The sequence below is a fragment of the Gymnoscopelus microlampas genome (assembly GCF_963454915.1).
Source record: "Gymnoscopelus microlampas genome assembly, chromosome: 9".
Lineage (NCBI taxonomy): Eukaryota > Metazoa > Chordata > Actinopteri > Myctophiformes > Myctophidae > Gymnoscopelus > Gymnoscopelus microlampas.
Window position 1 is genome coordinate 20728425 of NC_139946.1, and position 21330 is coordinate 20749754.

The following is a 21330-nucleotide window of genomic DNA, read 5'->3' on the forward strand; positions in this document are numbered from 1 at the left end:
CACCAGTGTTGCAGTAGAATGAGGAGCCAAGAGAGACAAACGGAGCCTTGGCAACCACCTCAAGTGATACGTTCTTGCAAAGACGGAATTTGCCAAGGGTCATTCTGTAAATAAAAATGGACTGGAGTCCTAACAGAATAGCTGTTTACTGACAAATTACCATTTTAGCAATATCTGGACAATTTAAACTGTATATGTTGATAGTGGAACCATAAATGCAGGGAAACTCTGTTCGTCTTGTCATTGTTCCATGCACTGGACCCAGGGGATGCAAGAAACGGATAAGCCATAACCACTTAAGCCCTATTTTATGCTCTGTCGTACAACGGTGTCATGCAGTGAAAATAGGCGATCTACAAGGTCACAACGTGTCGCGTTGTGAGCTTGTAGCTGCAATTTTTTAAAACATGCCCGAAATAAGTACGACAGCTTTTAAAGTGCTTAATGTATAGTACGCCCGGCTTCCCAGACAAACCATAAATGTCCCAGCCAGCCACTGGAAGAGAAGACCATACCAAGGGGTTTATGGTGTAAAAGGCGGCATGTTCCCTGAGTGTGAGAACATAAGAGTCAGCTGCCAGAACAGAACTCCAAGCTAACTCTGGCATTCTGGTCCACACTATTTCACCAGGCGAGAGCACAGTGATCCTCCTGAGAAGGAAAGGCTGCCTCTATCTATTTGTACAAATAGAGGAAGTAGCCTCTAATAGGTTCAGAGTGAATTTTATGATTCATATACATTATGTGAGATAGCTATGATACTCATTCTGTGTGTTCAAAAGCCTTTTCTTGAGAACAGCGGTAAATGGCAGCAGTTTTTTTTTTACAGAGGTTCAGGATAAACTTCATCTTCATGCTTCTATGCTCAAGTGACCAACATCTCAGCAACATCCACCTTCAGTATCTATTAATTCACGAAACCTGTGTCTGTCTGTGTTTGTCTGTCTGTCTGTGGGTATAACTTGGATGCTATCCAACCGAACGGTCACAATTTGGTTAGACCCACAGTTTCCAAGAACCGAAAAACCACAAATCTCTGTATCTGTCTGTCCGCAGGTCTGCAAAGTACGCACCACATCTCTGTGTGTTTGGAAGGGGTATGGGCACCGGCTTCACTAAATGGCTAACCCGACCCGCCGGCTTATTGCCACTGCGCCAATTTGCCAATATAAGAGGTGGCGTGTGAGAAAATGTGAGATAAGCCTGATTCCAACATGTACAACGACTACATCAGGTAAAAGAGTATTGCACAAACAGGTGGGCATGTATTCCTGACTTGCATCTTTCCCGACTTGCGTGGCACCCTAGTAGGCCGACGCCATTGTTCAAAGTGAAGCATCTCACTGGTCGAAAACAATCGTTAGAGGGGGTTATAAGAGCTTTAGGAAAAAAATACTTCTTATGATCACTATCCAGTCACAAAGAAATGTATAAGTATATTTTTTCTTCTTCTTTTTTTCCTTTTTTAACCACTAAACAACCATTTAGAAGAATGGATGCCAGTTTCTTCAAAAGGCCATTTTGGAATAAAACTCCCTCAATCACACAATTCCCTCAATTCTGAAAGTTTGAAATAGCGGTTCTAGCAGGAGTACTGTATGACTATGGGAGGAAACCGGGCGAGAGAGGGGCTTGTCTAGCACCGGCCTATGAGGAGAGAGAAACATCTAATGAATTGCCTTTCATCGCAGCACAAAAGCCCAGAGTGCATTGAGGAATGTCCCCTCTCTCTCTCAGTCTGTCCACTTGACAAAGGGGGGCAACCTTGCCTCATGCCCCCACCGAGAGGCAGTGCCATGGAGGAATGCATGGACACATATGTTTCTCCCTGCTAACTGTTCTCACACAAGCAGTACATCAAACTGAACTGGCCCCTTGTATCCAATTGAGGCCACATTGTTTGTTCACTAAGCTTTCGTGTGGACTTCCTCAAACCTTTTCATGGCAAGGACCGCCAAACTGATATGTATTTTGCCCCCAACTGAAAATATTTTGTGTTAAGGACCCCCTATTAGAGAAGATTTGTCAACCTTTGTCAACATTTGAAAATAGCATATCTACAAGCTCACAATAGCCAGAAAATAAAATGAGGCTTAAGTGTTTTAAACAGTTTCCCATTTTGCTGGGGGCCCCCTGAAGGACCCCACTTTGAGAACCAGGGTTCTAAGTACATTTCAGTGGGTAAAGTTTCAGTCAATCACTGATGCTTACTCATCTGTCTGTCTCCGTAGCTGATTGCTTCGGCGAGGGGACTCCATCCCTGAGCGTTCTTCACCTTCACTGGAGCATTGTGGGCCAGTAGCAAATGGGCACACTCTGTGAGGGAGAGGGAAACACAAATAAACAGGGTCAAGTACAAGTAATTCATTAACCACTTAAGCCATTAAGACCTGAGGCCAATTCAAAAAATAACAGTTTTCTGAACAATTTTGCTATATCAGTGGTGCTCAAACCCCCAAAGAACCCCCAAAATGATATGACCATCTACATTTTTTTTCCCAGGGACCACCAGAACCAAAGATTTGAGTTAAAAATGTTCGCTTAAAAAAAAATATATATATATATATATATATATATATATATATATATATATTATATATACATATATATATATACATATACATATACATATATATATATATATATATATATATATGTATAGATAATATATACACACACACAAATAACCAATCTACAAGATCACAACGTGTCTCATCACGGCGCGCTGCCAAGTCAAGTCAAAAGTATTTATATAGCACATTTCATATGACAGACTCAATGTGCTTCAAAACAAACACCAGAATAGGCAAAGATCAACCACGACAAAACATAAAAATAGGAGCAAATTAAATAGGTTAAACATGAATTAGAGTAAAGCAACAGTACGGTACATGTAAAAGGAAGATAACCACACACACTTTAAACCTAGCTAAAAGCTTGTTTAAAGAGATGTGTTTTAATAATTAGTCTGCTTTTAAACAGTCACCATGGTGACAGAACTTAAGACCCCATAACCTATTTGTAACCTGGTTGTGAGCTTGTAGATCTGCTATATTTGCTTTTTTTGACAATAATGACATGCCCAATTTAAGGATGCCAAGTTGAAGTTGTTACAGAGCTAGGGAGAGTGGACATGGGGACAGCACCAGCCCTGAGACTTCTCACTTCTTAGCTAATTGACAAGTCATCCATCAATGGCTTATTCGATTTACACAACATGCATCCGTCAAGCCTGTCTGTTATGCTGAGGACACTGGAAAACACAGGGGAAAGTGGAGCCACCAAAATACTGACCAAAGTTGGTTGACTTCAACATCCCATAATGGAAATTTGGTTATTATGGGACATTCAGTTAAAATAACTAGAATAATGACCCGTACTTCATGCAACAGTGTATAGGGGTGTAACAGATAATCAAACTAATCGATTTAATTGATTATGAAAATATATTTTTTCATTTTAATACAAAATAATACATTTTGGGGGGGATTTTTTTATTAGCAAAAATAGTTGATCTACAAGCTCACAACACATCATGTTGTGATACATTGTGAGCTTGTACATCAGCTATTATTTGCTTTTTCCTTTTAGTCCATTACAAAAAGGGTCCCTGTTTAATATTTTAAAATATTAAACGAATGATTAAATGTGCCTCTCGATTATTCAAAGAAAATAATGGAGAGCAGCAGCCCTAAAAGTGTGTCACAGAACACAAGCCTACAGAATATCATGAAAAAGTATTTCTGTCGCTCTTCATACTAGAGCCAGGGGCCTCAAAACGAGTTTGAAACCAGTCAACATCCCATGTTTCCCTGGGGTTACTTCCTGTCAGCCCAACATTGCCATGGTAACACAAGCATTGAATTCAAACTTCAGCTTGGTTCAGCTCTCCTGTAAAACAGAGGGAAAAAAGGCCCCAGGAGCTAATTTTAACTCCAACTTGACACTGCGTTTAAGAACAAAAAAAGAAAACAAGCTCTAATTTTGCATTCCAACTCTCTCAAGGGAACACAGCAAAAATGAAAGGTCTGTACTACGTTAGCGTTGTACTCATCTGTTCTGCACAGAGCCTACTCCTCCCTCAGTCACAACTCACAACGGTTGCTTTTGATGCACTCTGTTTCTCAACCCGAGGTCCATGGACCACTAGTGGGCCATGGCATAATTATAGGTGGTTCTTGGGAAAATGTTTTAAAATGTTGAAAAATATAAATGTGCTGGGGTGGGAAATGGGTAATATCAGTGAACAAACTGTATAAAGAGAAAGGCTGTAAAAAACAATGAAGACACAAATCTATCTCTAAATTTCACTTCTGATGTGCATTTTCTGTAATAAAACTGTGTGCTCTACAGACACACACACACACACACACACACACACACACACACACACACACACACACACACACACACACACACACACACACACACACACACACACACACACACACACAGAGTACATGCTGTACCTTTGTTAAATGTAACAAAAATGAGTTTACATTATATTTCCTAAGTCCTTGTAATGTAAGAATTGTGTTGAACCAATAGGTGTTGTGTGGGGGAGCAAATGCCTCCGTTAAGGGTTTGATTTACTTTCTTGCATGCGGCGTCGCACACCAAAAATAGCCAACTTTAATAGTTTTTGTTTAATAAAAATGACTGTGCTATGCCTTCTTATAATATATACTATACATAATATATAGTTGTGGGGAGGTGGGGTGAGGTGGTCCTTGAGGACTGTTCGTATCTGTATCCTTAAGCACATGAACCGTATCATCCCTATTCTGGGCATGTCATAATATATGTGAGAATTCTGTGAAAATAGGCGAACAATACGTGAAAGCAGTATAGTATATAGGGTATAAGAAGTGGTTAATATACTAACCTGCTTACTGAAACACAAACCCTGCATACTAAAAAGCAAACAAAGCTTCCATAAAAATAAAGTTTTGTTCTGATGTCTATGGCAAAGTGGTGAAGATTCCTTTGAAAGTAGAGAAAACTACACAAACCTCACCACAGTGTTTGTCACTTGATGTTGATACACTGTCTCCCTTTCCTGTTCTTTATGTCAACAAAGAAGAAGAAAATACAAAGTGGTTTGCCCACTGTCCAAAAATAATAATATAATGAAATAAAAAATCAAGTGTATGAGACCACAACATATTTCCACTGGGATTGTGTAGAATAGCACAGCAGGTACAGTTTGGTTTCCCAACAAAGGGAAAACTTTCCTGTAGAACTGGAATTGAATCTAGAGTTTGTCTATAATATAGACAAATAAGTTATGTTTTATCCCTATTCTGGGCATGTCATTATAATAACATTATAATGACATGCCCAGAATAGGGATACAAATAAAACAAATGTAGGAAATAGTATTAGGAAATCAGTGCGCACAAAGTATAGTACATTTAAAAAATAATGAATAACGTTTTTGTACTGTATATGTGTAGCAGTAGTGGCACTACTGCCTGATGACCAAAAGCCTATAATCTCCCCCGGCCAAGGGGGAACTCCCCTTTAGGCTAGCGGTTAAGATGTTACAATGGTGCCCTGACCCGGAACGGGTTTCCCCGTGGGGGAGGTCAAAAGGGGGGTGAGTGTAGTAGTAGTGACTCAGAGCCTCTGCCTGAATTCCACTTTAGGGGAGCGTTGCATATGCAATAATAATAACAATAATATGTAGTTGTCACAAAATCCCAAGGCACACCTGGACTTGGATCACGGCACACCAGTATGCCTCTGCACACCGATTGGGAACCAGTATTCTAAGTGTATTTAGACTAAATAATAAAACAGTTCAAAACCTTAATAGACCTACTCTTTTTCCACACTGAAAAGTCAATAAGGGAATCGATTAATAATCTGACCGAAAAGCAGAATTAGGGCTGCAACTATCGATTATTTTCTTAGCGATTATTCTATCAAAAAGAAAATCTATTCATCTTTTTTCTCCCCAATGTAGTAATTTCTGTGTGTTATAACTTGTTACTGCTGTTGTATCCTACTGGCTCACATGCCAGCGAGGAGCCCCCATCGGAGGAAGTTTGGGGCCGCCTCACTGGCACCCGAGCGCAAAGTGTGGGATTTCTGTGTTTATTTTATTTTATTTATATAAACAAATCAATTTCACTATTTATATATATTTTTACCGGTGCCAACCGCTCTATACGTGGCTTTGTCCGTATGTCCGTCCGTCCGTCCGTCGTATGAGCCTGGGATGAGCACGGCAAAGAAGAAACACATACAAACACACGCGCACACACAGACACACACACACGCACGTGGACACTGCCTATGTCATCTCTCCTCTCATTGCCCACACGTAGCACTGGTTATCAAAGAGGGGTCCAGGGACCCCCAACGTATGTTATGTCCGAGCACGGGATGAGCACGGGATTTTAAACAGCTATAACTCCAGTTGGCAGCATGCCACCAACTCACACATTTGGTATGTGGACTTAGACCACCAATAGGGACGGGCATGAATTGCTGACGTTCTCAAAGAGGGGTCCAGGGACCCCCAGCGTCTGTTATGTCCCTCCGCCCGTATGAGCACGGGATGAGCACGGGATTTTAAACAGCTACAACTCCACTTTGCAGCATGCCACCAACTCCAACTTTGCAATGTGGACTTAGACCACCAATAGGGACGAGCATGAATTGCTGAAGTTCTCAATGAGGGCTCCAGGGACCCCCTGCCCCCGTATGAGCACGGGATGAGCACGGGATTTTAAACAGCTATAACTCCAGTTTGCAGCATGCCACCAAGTCCACATTTGGTATGTGGACTTAGACCACCAATAGGCACGAGCATGCATTGATGACGTTATGAAAGAGGGGTCCAGGGACCCCCAGCGCCCGTATGAGCACGGGATGAGCATGGGATTTTACAGAGCTATAACTCCACTTTGCAGCATGCCAGCAAGTCCACATTTGGTATGTGGACTTAGACCACCAATAGGGACCAGCATGAATTGCTCAAGCCCCGCCCCCTCTGTCTTCCCATTGGCTGGCCTTCAAACAGCCATAACTCAAGTTCGCAGCATGCTATGGAGTACAAATTTTGTACATGGACTAAAGCCAGCAATAGGGACTAACTGTCATTACTTAAGCCCCGCCCCCTCTGTCTGCCCATTGGCTGGGCTTTAAACAGCCATCATTCCAGTTTGCAGCATGCTACCAAGTACAAATTTGGTAAGTGGACTCAGATCACCAATAGGGACGAACTGAAATGAGTTAAGGCCCGCCCCAAGGCACCGCTTCCTTCACACAGGGTGTGCTTTTTTTTATTCTTTGAAACCTTTCGTCTATAATGACAAGCTCAAAATAGGGGTCAATTAATTATCCCTATTTTTCAATCGATTATTTTAGTAAATTATTGATATTTTTTTATAAATCGATTAAATAGATTAGTTCAATTAACTGTTGCACCCCTAGCAGAAGCGACAATCAGCCTTGGTATCAATACATTCTTATCAATCCCTACTTGTTCCTGAAGTCAGATCAGCAGTGAATACAATACATGATCCTTCTTCCTGCTGGACAAGCTTATCAGCAAACCGCTATGTGGAGCCTGCTGTTCCTGCTCGGCTGCCAATGCCTGTGATGACCTTCCATATGAAGCTCTATCTCAGCACCGGGAGGAAGTAGTCACACTCCTACTGTGCCCAACACACTTGTCAGTATGTTTTGGCAGCAGTTCACATGCAAATAATACTAGGCCTAGACTGGTGTTAACTCATCCAGGAACCGAAAAAGACAAAGAACCACTTAAAAGAGAAAACTTGTTATTCAATATATTGCAGGGTAGGGCTGCAAGCCTGCAACTATCGATTATTGTCTTAGCAATAATTCTATTGATTACTTTTTTGATTAATCAAAAAAAAATGTCTTTATTATTTGTAAGCTTATTTTATACACAATTTTATACACAACTGTGTTGTGCAAAAGTAGCAGATTTTTTTTTTTTTTATGTTTTCGCCTCTAATAGCATGCCCAAAATAGGGATTTTTTTAATAATGAATTTTTTAATTCATTATTTTATTAAATTATCTACTGTTGCACCCCTATCATTGAGTTCATATTTCCAGTGCAAAAGCAGTTGAGGAACAGTGGCGTGCATAAGCAGTTGAGGAACAGTGGCGTGCAGACTGCAGACTAAGTGAAAGTGGTAGACATTGATCCGTTGAGTGGATAACTAGGGCAGCCACTTGATGGGCCAGGATCACAGCCTTGATCATCACGGCCTGTTTGGTGAGGCGTTTCAATAGATGACTCTTGTCATTTAAGCTAACAAAAGCCATATACAATTTAGGCATTCAGTGTATGAGTGGCTCGGGTGGATTGCTGAACAATATGGTCCTTTATCTCCAGCTCACTGGGTCAGCCCTATTAAGTTGTGTGGATAAATTCAATACAAAAACCACTGTGTCTCAAGTTCAGACTTGAAAAAAAAACATCAGTGGCAGTACTACTATTCCAAAAACAAACGTGAAACAAGAGCGGCGTTCTCATACAGAGTCGAAATCACAGACGTTATGGTATCTACTGTATGCATACAGAGACACTAGCTGTTAACCGTGATAATGCTGCAAAAAAGACCCACTGCTTGCTTTCACAAACTAGCATCCATCTCTATAACTTAGAGTGGACAGTCCACTCCAACTTTTTCTAACCAATTTAGTCATTATGCCAATTGATTCCACCCAACACAAACTTTTGTGTATTGTCACTGCTGTTGTATCTTACCGACTCACCTGCCAGTGAGGAGCCCCCCCACCTGGAGGACCGGTGGGGGGGCGCCCCAGCCCATAGGAGTACCTGCAGTGACACCCTCCCCCGGACACGGGCCAATTGTTGCTCAACAAAGCCTGATGCACCATGGTGGATTCGAACCCACAACCCCCGCAGTGGTGGGCAGATACTTTACCACTGCGTCACCCGAGCGCCCTCCGTCCACTCCAGTTCTTTATTCAGACTGACAGGTTCAGAGATGGCTCGCAACTCAGGGTGTTTAAGCAGGGAAAGCACTGATGGGATTCAATTGTAGACCAGCAGCAAAGTGTGAATGTATGTCCAGGAGCACTGGTCTTAATGATGAAATCGTTATGCTACAATTAATCAACATAAGAGGGCATAAAGAACGTATTGCCTGTGTAGCTAAGAGCACATCCCTCACACAGCTAGAATGTCACACTCTGATCTACATGCTCACCCGTGTCTATGTTTTATTAATGTCTACTAGGCAGAGGTCTCATGCATTCTTTATAACAATGCGAGAATATATTTTCAAACGCTTCCTAATTAAAACATATCATCCACACAACACCGAGCAGGAGCTGTATCCCGTGAGTGTAATTAAGGACTAATAAAAAGATATGATTAGCGTTAGCGATGGTGAGCACCGAGAGCAGTTACGCTTGCAATGAATTACTAGTCTAACACCAACATTATCATGTAAGTGGTTCAATGGAGAGAGCAGTGGAGGTCTGTCTTATCGCCAAAATGGGAAGCAAATATGGAAAGGGGGGGGGGGGGGGGTGATTCAATTGTGTTTAACACCGGTGAGCAGCCATTGAAAGCCACATATAAATGTCAAGCTTCAATTTCAGGCCAAGTGACCTTTTTCACAGCAGACATTTGCCATGATGCCATATAAGTACATGTGTACTGTACATGGAACAGAATTACTGTTATTAACTTCAGCTGCATTCACCTACCTACTTGAATTGGACTGCATGTTAAATGTTGAGTGGCGTATTGTGCACTAATTCAACTAACCACTTAAGCCCCATATTTCATTTGCTGCATGATAAATAATGAAAATAGCCAATCTTCAAGCTCACAATGCATTGCGACAAATTGTGAGCTTGCATCTGCTATTTTTGCTTTTGTAATTTTTGAAAATGTCCCTAAAATTGGGACGCCAGGGTTAGGAACTGTGTCCACCAAGGCGTTTTCAATGGGAACACTGCTGACGGCAGCAGCGAGACGAGGCTGAGTGTCTATTCTGCATGTTCATGTCTGGCATTTTTATCTGGTTCGCCCAGAGTGTAAATATTTTCAACTCTAGGCGTTTGGACGAGAGCGCCTTGTGTTTTCAGCTGGGAAACACATGGCCTTAATGTGGTTAAATAAAGCTGAGCAGGTGCTTGACAGGGTTTGTTTCAGCTATGTACATCGAGCAAACTAAATATATAAAGAAAGCTATGCATTTTACAATATATTGGCCAACAATGCATTCACAGGCGAGGGTTCAGTGACATGATTCAAGGACATGTGGCTGCTGGTATACACTGGCTATTGTGGGGATTTGATTTAATTTGTGCCTTTTGCTTACAGGACAGCCGCTCTAAAAAAAAAACTCAGGCTACCCTGCCACAGGAAAGGGAAATGGGTATGGTGCTAGGCAAGAGCTAGGTCTAAACAATCAATTGAAATTTTAACATGTGCGAAATCTCAACCATGCAATGCTGTGATTTCAGTTACATTATTTCATTCTCTTTTATATGCCAATAGCCTACAGTATTGGACAAGTATGCCTCTGCTGGAGAGCTACAATCACATGCATATGATTTTTATAAATCGGCAAAATAGATAAGGCTGATTAACCACACAAAATAGCTAAAATAACCTCTCTACAACTGAGTTGTAGATTGGCTTTTTTGGAGTTTTTGAAAATCTATTTCATTAGTTATGTAATCTATCAATCAGAAATAAATAGAAGCCATTTTGAACAGGCAGAAACTAGAAAAGCAGGTATCAAAATAAAGAAATGTATTTATTTAATTTAAACTTTTTGCAGTAATTGAGGATGATTACACAGGCACAGTTTTTCCCTTTTCTCCTCTGTAAATATAGCTATTTGCATTTGTTGATGACATGTATTAATGTGTCAATATTCTATGTTCTGTTGATGAATTGAATACATAGGACCACAAACAAGTCCCCAGGACCTTTTTCTGTTGTCCTTTTAGCCTAAATGTTTTACTGTACCTCTGTGCGTTTAAAATTGTTTGACTAATAAAGTATTCAATCAATCAATTTGGTGCCTTCAAATAATGACACACAAAAATCTAGTGGACAACAAGAGTCATTAATAAGGCAACACAATGATGCAACCTTGATAATTAATGTATTGTAAGTGACTCACAAGAAATAACTAAGATGATCTCATTTCAAAACAGGTAAATACACGGTTTATTCAGCATTTACCCCATGAGAGTAGCTCACAGAGACACTAGGAAATAACTCAACAATGTTATGGATTATTTAGCTAAATGTACAGTGCCCTCGTCAATAAAGACAGCTACATGGAGCTGCTGTGTTATTTTAAAAAAGAAAATTCGGTTGCAGTTCAAATCGCAAATTTTGTTGAAATAAATCTTTAACAATTTAAGCAGCCCTATTTTATACTTTGTCGTACGATGGTTTCATGCAAAAATAGCCAATCTACAAGTTTACAACGTGTATCATTGTTGTGAGCTTGTAGATGTGCCATTTTCGTCTTTTTTGAAACCTTTGACATTTTCAGAACATTGCAGACTCCCCATTGACTTAAAGCAGTGGCTCTCAACCTGTGTGTCGGGACCCCCAGGGGTGATCCCACATGATTTTTGGGGGGGGTCCCCAGATGACAGTGAGTGAAGTGACAATGTAAGGACTTTTAAGACCTTTTTAATACCAAAAAAACATTGGTCAAATAATATAAGAAAGAGGCAAAACTTTTGAAAATAGCCGATCTACAAGCTCACAACACCTTGCAAAGCGAGGCATTGTGAGCTTGCAGATCTGTTATTTTCACAATATTTATCTGTGGAACAGAGTCAAAACAAAATGTAATGCCTCAACTCCTACATTCCAAGTGCTTATCAGGGAGGGGGGTCACCAGTTCAAATAGGATTATTTTGGGGGTCACTGGGTTGAGAAGCACTGACTTAAAGGACAGCCAATGAGGAGAAAGTGTCAGAAAAAAATCACTACTGCGCAGCTTGCTACACAAGCTGGTGAAAATGTTGAATGCCAAAAATAGGGACGCTCAAATGGGTTAAAAGACTTACATAGCAACATTTTTGGCCAGTGGTCCCCAAATAGTTCAGCCCTCATAGAAGCAAGAAAAAGCCTTACAAATGAGTCCAATTGCTAGTTGAAGCTTACAGTGGATGATGCGTTTGTGTTTTTTTAAGTATATCATGCACAGCATACATCTGCTGATATGCTCAAGCACCTTATATCTTATCTCAGGTACTATGTGTAAATACATAGATAATGTGTTTGTTTTCTTTGATTGATCTCCTTACAGTACACCCCCCTTCTTCTTCTTCCCTTTTTTCTTCTATGGAAATAAATAACCCTAATTTATTTTTCTTTTGAACATGTTCAAAATAGAGACGCCATGGTTAAAGAGGTTAATGTAGAGCAGGGATTCTCAATCACTTTCATGTCAAGTACCCCCAAATTGATATGTACGTATTTGCCCACGGACCCTCATTTGAAAACATTTTGTGTAAAGGGACCCCCATAAGAGAAGAAAATAGTCTATTTACAGACTCACACCACGTCCTATCGTAACACGTTGTGAGCTTGTAGATAGGCTATTTTCAAAATTAAAATTAAATGGAGCTTAAAGGATTAAACTGTTCCTCATTTTGCTGTGGACCCCCTGGAACCCCCTCAAGGACCCCTGGGGGTCCCAGGACCCCACTCTGAGACCCGGAATGATGAAGAGGAAGCGTTTGCCCGCTGCTCCAGCTCCACGGGCAGATAAGTGCAACAGCATTCTGCTGCCTGACCCATATTTCACCCGACTGATTTCTGTGATTGTGTAATAATCACTGCAACATTTAGCAGATATATATGTTACATCATCTGCAGGCTGAATATCTGGGGCATGATGTGTCCATAGCTACAGACCAGGCTGACATGTGGTTCAGTCCAGGTTCAAGTCAAGTCATCTTTATTTATATAAACATTATATATTTATAATAGCACATTTAACCCATTGAGACCTGAGGCAGATTCTACAAATGTCTTAAAAACATACGTTGCTATATCAGTGGTGCTCAAACTCTTTCATGTCAAGGGCCCCCAAAATGATATGTATTAGGCCGCGGACCCCCCATCTCAAAAGATTTTGTGTAAGGGACCCCCAGAAGCAAAGATTTGAGTTAAAATGTTCGCTTAAAAATATACATATATTCAAAGATTTGCGCACATTTTCAAGATTTAAAAAAAATAGCAGATCTACAAGCTCATAGCTCATACCGTGAGCTTGTATATCTGCTATTTTTGAATAGTCAAAGTATTAAATAATGGTTGAAGTGGTTACACAGATGCTTTCCCGGTTTTAATGGGTTAAAAACAACAGAAGTTGACCTCAAATGCTTTCCAATGTAGGATGACAAGACAGAAATGCAAGATATGCATAATAAATCATAGTCCGCTCCACCAAAACAAGACTAATGTAAAACACATAAATTACAGTACAATAGATAATATAAAATAAAACTAAATACAATAAATACAAAAGACAGAAAGAGGGGCAGTGTTTCCCCTAGGATGAAGTTGTAGCAGAGGTGGTGAATATTTCTCTTGATCGCTAAAAAAGGTATCTGGTGGTTATCACAGGAATAATCTGAATTACGTTTCAGTTACTAAAATGCCTCTTTTTTTGGTTGTCCCTGGCAAATATAACTAAACTAAACAACAACTGTGGGGCGTTCATTTGAATTAAAAATCGAACTACCCCCAATACTACATAATCTATAACTCATTAGCCAAGATTCGATTTCAATTCCATATGACTTTCTGTTGTGAGAGCATTGATAAAACTAAATCCATGTGGGTCTCTGTGCTGAATATAATGTGCAGTGGCTGCATGAGGGCTCCTGACCAAGACAAATGCATCTATGACAGGGCAGGGAGTGAGGGACGGAGGGAAAGTAGAAGAGAGGGATGGAGGAGCGCTGTGCTAATCTAATGCCCTCACGCTACACTACGTGCATTGGCTGCAGATGGGCCACTTGTCAGAGGCTCCGCAGGCTGTTAAAGGGATATTTCACTTTCAAAAAAACTTTTGGTCATTTTATGGTCTACTCAGGCTTTAGTGAGCCCTCCAGACCGTTTTTAAGTTGCTTTATTCAGTATTTAGATATTTGATATTCATTTTACCAGCCACGCCCCCTTCCTATACAAACCCATTATAACTTAAAACTAAAAATGTAATCTGTTTAACCATCAAAAACACCCGTCCTTGGTTCTGGTGACTCACCCTGCCCTCCTAATGCGTGAGGGGGCCGTGTTTTTTTGATTACTTTTTTCATTTATTTTTAATATTTTTTTTTGGAAAATGAAAAAATTAAATACAAAAAATATATATTAAAAATAAATGAAAAAAGTAATAAAAAAAACACGGCCCCCTCACACATTAGGAGGGCAGGGTGAGTCACCAGAACCAAGGACGGGTGTTTTTGATGGTTAAAAAGGTTAAAAATTGAGTTTTAAGTTATAATGGGTTTGTATAGGAAGGGGGCGTGGCTGGTAAAATGAATATCAAATATCTAAATACTGAATAAAGTAACTTAACAATGGTCTGGAGGGCTCACTAAAGCCTGAGTAGACTATAAAATGACCAAAAGTTTTTTTGAAAGTGAAATATCCCTTTAAGTTCAGCCAACCTCCGGTCCAACTGACGCTGGGCACATCCGCAAATGGGTTCTCTCTCATTCACTTCCCTGCTATATACATCAGTCTCCGCCTCTCTGACACCAAATCACAAGATAGGGATACGGGGAAATGCTTTAATCTTCTGGGAAATACTGCAGCACATAAATACTAAGAATATAATAAGTCTGTTTAATCTGTGCTATTGTTATCTTTCACACCAAAGTCACAGTGCAAAACTTGTACATAAAAACTTTTGGGGGAAAAAAGTCCCTGACGTACCGAATGCATGTTGCCAAAACTTATTAGGAAACATCTTCCAAGTAGCTCTCACTTCACTAGTTTCTATTTCTATTCAGAGATTTTAGCTTAGCTCAAGACAGTCACCCTCTTCTCTGCTTTTTCTAGTGCCAATCTGATGGTAGATTAGCACTGGTTGTATGAAACTTTGCCCTAAGGCACACTGGTTTCAATCACTCGCCTTCTTCCATCTCTCAAATCCCATCTTAGATAATAATTTACGATTGTATCTGCAAGACCGCATTCTCTATACTGTACATGTGTGCACCGGTGGAAATATGACAGTGATACAAAACAGCCTCCAGAAGACAATTGGTCTCATCTTGTACCTCTTGGCAGCAATGGTGACAATGGCTCAAAACTGCGTGTCAGATATGGTGTCGAGTATTGACTGCAAAAAAACACTAATTGCATGGTTGCCACTGTGCTCTGACTGTCCAGTGCATTAGTCTTTGAGCTGCAAATTCAGAAATTCCCAAGCTTCTGCTCAATCCTCAGCGGAAAGAATGTGCCACATACTGTACAGCACTCCTGCAGAACAGCATTCATTAAGACGTGAAAGAAGGGAAAATCAGAAGTCAGAGTACCCGCTCATCATCACAAACTAGGGAGATGCATCACTGTTGGGCTGCTGTACGACTGTACACACAGCCACAGCTTGCCATTCCCCTCCCATCACAATAGCACTGCCACACCCAAACTATGACCTCATGCTTTAGTCGCGAGTGTTGTCTGGCCAGGGCATCCCTGGAGGACGAGGCAACGACATCAGCCACACAGCAAGGCGAAGTCATTAGTACAATCAATTCCACAGAGTCCCATCGGCCACTGGCCTTCCTCACTCTTATAACACAGTTGGCGATAAGCAGTGACAGGGCCAATATACTCCTGCAGCGAGGATTGGATTTTGTGACTACGAAATCAATTGGAGCACTCGAAATTCATGCCCCAGTGACAGGAGCTAAACAAATGCGAGTCGGGTAGCAGAGGTAACCCTATGCTTGAAGCATTCACTGAAAGCCCTCTGCAAAAGAAAAGGCATTAATTTTTCAATAGCATGTTCTGAAGACTCCCGGTGAAATTAAATGTAGGCATCGACTCACAAAGGACCAGCAGCACCATTAATATTTTATGTACAGGCATGCTTTCAGTTGAGCTCATGCAACTCAAGTGAAAGCAGACTACAGGGGCTTGAAAGTGGTCGTAACACGTTCATCCTGTGTTCTAGACTGTGTGTTATTCTAAGATGTGTTGCATAATACAGTACACAACTGCATTGTGTAAAAAAACAACATCACTTTTCGCCATGTCACTTTTTCAAGATTAATGGGTCTTCCACTAAAGGACTTTCACCTCCTTGTACACTCAGATAATAACTGACAGAAACTGTGCTACTGCGTGCACATTGTGGAAGTTGGAAATTACCCCTCTTACCTCAACTAATTATCTTCTTCGCCAGCCTCAATCTGTTACAGTTTCTGAGCCAACAGTGCTGCATCAATTTCATGCAATATAATCATCGTCTAATAATCCCATACTAATCAAGAGGCGGTGTATCCATCTCCTCCACTCTGGAGGCATCAGATGGACTGATGTGATGTCCATAAAAAAAAAAGTTTTCCTAGGCTGAGATCCGTAAACTTAATCTCTCAGTGTATTTATAAATGCATGAGCATCTTGTCTTTTGGGATTTTTGCTGTGATCTGTGACAAAATGTCTGGTGGTGTTACTTTGTCAACAAAATACACAGATCAAAACAACAAAGAAGGCAGACAATTAGACAAACAGAGTACATTGAGACATACATACATAAAAAAGACAAATGCACTGACAAACGCACACTAGAGATATATTAATCTCTGACAAAGACAGACAAGGAAAGACAGATACTGTAGGTTTACACTTAACAGACAAACGAAAGCAAACAGAGGCAAACAACACCCAATTATCTATAACCTTGCCCACCTACACTGAAGTAAGGCCGGGAATAACAGATTGACAGGCAGACAAAAGGCAAATACACACACATAGACATCTGTAATCATTACCCACCTTTGTGGCCCATCATGACGGCGAGATGCAACGGTGTGTTCCCTGTGGGGAAAAATAAAGATAAAATGATTAGAGGCTGCCCTTGACACTCACAATAGGAATCTAAAATAATATCTGTGACAGACGCTGCTGTATTTCAGGGCACCACAATCTAACACCACTGTCATAAATTGAAACGGCATAATCCTTCAAACGGTGATGTGAAAGGCATGGGGAGAGAGAAGGAGAGAGACGGGGCTATTAAACAACTACATTCCAAAAGTCATACATTCAGCAAGAATCGGCATGGCTTGCTGAGAGGTACCAAAAAACGCCAAAATGTTTCAAACATTTGGCATTTGGCAGATGCTACAAAATGTAGATTTGGGGAAGTACAAAGCTGTCGGTAATAACACAACCTCTCCTCTTTCCAAGTGGCAAAAATGCCACGTTAGCCTTAGGAGAATCCCTCCACAGGAAGCTGATATCTCCCACATCAGCGCTACCCAGCCATGCCTCTCCTTCCACCACTCAGATCTCTGGTGGAGCACACATGCGTCCAGATCCACACAGAACTGCCCTGTTTGAAACCCTGATGTGGGTGACAATACAACCCCGTCTGGGATTTAGCTTGCAGTTTCACTGGATGTTGTGATGAACTGCATGAAGAGGGCATTGGCTACGGTACAACAAGGCACAATCCGTTTCATGCCACAAAAATGTGGAGTAGGCCTGTGGTGGTCAGCTTAACCACTTGAACCCTAGCATCCCTATTCTAGGGGGGGAACATTCGCCGAAAATAGCAGATATACAAGTTGTGAGCTAAGCTTGTTGATCGGAATTTTCAGCAAATAGATTTGGTGTGTAGAGGGGATAAAAGAGTGCACCAAGTACAGAGCCATCTCAGGTCAAGTATAGAAGTATAAATGTGGTTTTAAAGAGGCTGTCCAGTAAATGAAAGGTCACCAATTTGATTCTCCACACAAATGGAACAAACTTCAGGACTCTCTGAAACTGGTGTGATTGGTCTCAATAGAGAGACCAAGAGACATAAAAGGGTGCTTCTTGAGGACACACTACATAGTGACTGCACCCATTTCATGTAACACTATGTTTATTTGCATCTGTGACATTGTAATGTGATTGAAATGTTTTTTATTGTTTCTCATTATATATGTATTTGATATGTTGTTATCAGGGCGTCCTTGAAAAAGAGAGCTTGCTCTCAATGGGCTTCCCTGAATAAATAAAGGAAAAAGAAAGAAGAATACCCAATGAATGTCCATTAACTCAGGTATCCTGTCAGTGACGTCGAGCAAGACCGTAACCCCTTTCTGCTTACACATGATTCATGATAGAAATAGTACAGTACAGTACAGTGAATATGAGCACTGGCTAAGATACATTGTTGTTGACAATACTGTACACTTAGTAAAATGTGAGTTAAGTAAGCCAACTCATCTGCTAAATATGTATTAACTCTAGTTATATAACAAGAACAGGCTGCAATTATTGTAGCCTGTTCTTGTTTTCTTAGCAGTGCAATTACTCGACCACTTAGTCTGTTGTTGGTTAACTAGGGTTGATTCAGCACTCCGACCTTGGCACTTTGTGAGTCTGTCTGGATAAGAGTGTACTCGTACTGTACCTAAATTGTACAATGAATCCATTCCAATCCAGCAGCAGCCTGCATCTACAAAAAGGTGAACTTCTAAGGAATACATAATGGCTTCAACAACTCCAGTACAGCCCCCTCATCAAGGTTGAACAAAGTTAGAAAATTAGAAGCTCAAGTTCCAAGACTTCCGACACAATGTTATGAAAACGAGTGTGCTGAAGAAACCAGACCGCATCACAGATTCGATTTCAAAGCCTCACTCACAGTTTGCTACACATCCAAGACAACGTACACACACACACACACACACACACACACACACACACACACACACACACACACACACACACACACACACACACACACACACACACACACACACACACACACACACACACACACACACACACACACACACACACAGGGAAGAGTATAGGCCTTCTGTGATGTTGAACAGCTGTACAGTGCTGAACAAATCAACCTTGTTCAAAGAGCATATTTCCAACAACATCATTGAGGACAAATCTGGCACAGGAGCCAACATAAGGACCCACAACTTGGCAGTAAAAGCCTACCGGTATGCCACTGGTTCTCTGTGTGGGGTCCGGGGACCCCCAAAGAGTCCTTGGGGGAGTTCCAGACGTTCTGCAGCTAAATTATTGATAGGTAGTAGCAACTAATTGGACACTTATGGGCCTGTAACTCAGAGAGTACAAATGGAACTGTGAAAGTCCCTTTGTACACTCTCAGAGTTAAATTAACACTGAGAATTTACTATGTAGATTGGGGTCCCAGAGATGATATACAGAGAGTGTGTGTGTGTGTGTGTGTGTGTGTGTGTGTGTGTGTGTGTGTGTGTGTGTGTGTGTGTGTGTGTGTGTGTGTGTGTGTGTGTGTGTGTGTATCTCAACTAGTGGTCCTTGAAATGAAAAGGGTTGAGAACCACTGTTCTAAGCTGTTGGCCCAAGCAGGAATAACAAGCTAACCCTAGTAGAAGTTCATGTGTGTGTTCAGGTTGAGGGGGTCTTTACATGATTTGGGGGGGGTCCCCAGATGACAGTGAAAATTGAAAAATTAAGGACTTTTAAGACCTTACTTATACTTGAATAAATAATGAAAAAAGACCATGACTGCATCAAAGGTAATCAACAAACTGTACTTTAAAAACTGGTAAAGCTTGTAGATCTGCTATTTTCACAATATTTATCTGTGGAACCGAAAATGTAATGCCTCAACTCTTTCATTCCAAGTGCTTATCAGGGTGGGGGGTCCCCAGTTCAACAATGATTATTTTGGGGGGTCACGGCCTGAAAAGGTTGAGAACTTAAGCACTGTTCTAAGGTGTTGGCCCAAGCAGGAATAGCTTAAAGCTAACCCTAGTAGAGATTCATGTATTTGGTTCTGCTCTCCTTAAAACAGGTGGAGATAGGTTATATAGGTGGTATATAGGTTAGGATATAGGTTAGGAGGAGTTCTGTCCACTTAAGAGCTTCATGACTACTAGACAGCTACTTAACTCACCATGGACGTCTTTCTGTGCGATGTTCTGGGTCCGGATGAGGGAGGACAGCCGTCGCACGTCTCCCTTGAACACGCACTCGTGAACCGGGAACTCTTCCCCGGTTCTGATGATGATGGGGTTCTTGTTATTGTCGGCATCGACGACGACGTCGACCACGTCGACCGACGATGACAGCGTGTTCGCTGTGTTTGCATTGATCTGCGACTGTTGTTGTTGTTGTGTAGACGGAGATCTGATCAACTTGTGATTGCTGAAGATCTTACTCGCTCTGCTCTTGTTGTTCGCCTTGGTGGCGGTGCTGTTAGTGAACGTCCCGCCGGTCGCAGCCTCCTCGTCCGGCTCCAGTAAATCCTCCTCCTTGCTGGGTTTGTGGTCCTTGCTGCGCAGGGAGCGGATCTTCTCTCCGGTCATTTTATAAACACTCAGTCAGTGGGAGCAGAGGGTGGTGGAGTCGACGGTGACCCTCCACAGATATGCGATTATCCACTGGTACTTCTTCCACACACAGACACTGTAAACAGCACAACATGAAAACAATAACCTCCCCCCTCCACCGCCGCGCACACAACAACAACACAAGTTGGCAGTTGTTGGGGGGACAGACACTCGGCAGGTCCTCCTAAACAAACACGGTGGTGTCGCTGGCTGACAGGCTGCACGACACCAGCGGCTCCAGCATCATTTGACTCTACGGAAGACTCGTCTCGTATGTCGTCTTCTTCCGCCGACAACATCGCGAGAGTTCGCAGGGGTTACCATCGGTCATGTTCATTACGGTACGATACATCCATACTGCGCTGTCCTGCTGCGCACTAATTAACATCTGACTGAGTAGGCCTACTCATGTGTGTAGCAGCTCATCAATAACACACACGTGAATACAAATAACACCAGTAGCCTGCTACATTACTCTGTAAGACATAATATTGGTAAAGACTAAGTATAATAGCACTTTACAGTAACATAGTTCATTGGCACTAATACGTGGACTAATACGGTCTAGTCACTAGACTCTAGTGCAGTGGTTTTCAAAGTGGGGTCCGAGTACCCCTAGGGGTCCTTGAGGGGGTCTGCAGGGCGTCCCCACTCTTATTACAAAACAAATAGGTGACTACCCGTGTTCTAATAATGTCACCACTCACCACCACTATGAATATATTTCTCATGTACAATCATGACATTTTGTTGTAAC

At 41.5% G+C, this 21330-nt stretch overlaps 1 protein-coding gene across 1 annotated transcript in view; it reads right to left on the reverse strand.

Annotated features, from left to right (window-relative positions):
- ankrd13c (ankyrin repeat domain 13C) overlaps positions 1 to 20813 on the reverse strand; it is a 48843-nt gene extending 28030 nt beyond the window's left edge. Inside the window, exons 1-3 of the mRNA XM_084067287.1 lie at positions 20138 to 20813; positions 17020 to 17061; positions 2212 to 2316 (exon numbers count right to left, since the gene is read on the reverse strand). Coding sequence (XP_083923413.1) covers positions 2212 to 2316; positions 17020 to 17061; positions 20138 to 20549 — 559 coding nt within the window. The 5' untranslated portion in view covers positions 20550 to 20813. The remainder of the gene's footprint in view (positions 1 to 2211; positions 2317 to 17019; positions 17062 to 20137) is intronic.
- Positions 20814 to 21330: the final 517 nt, after the last annotated feature.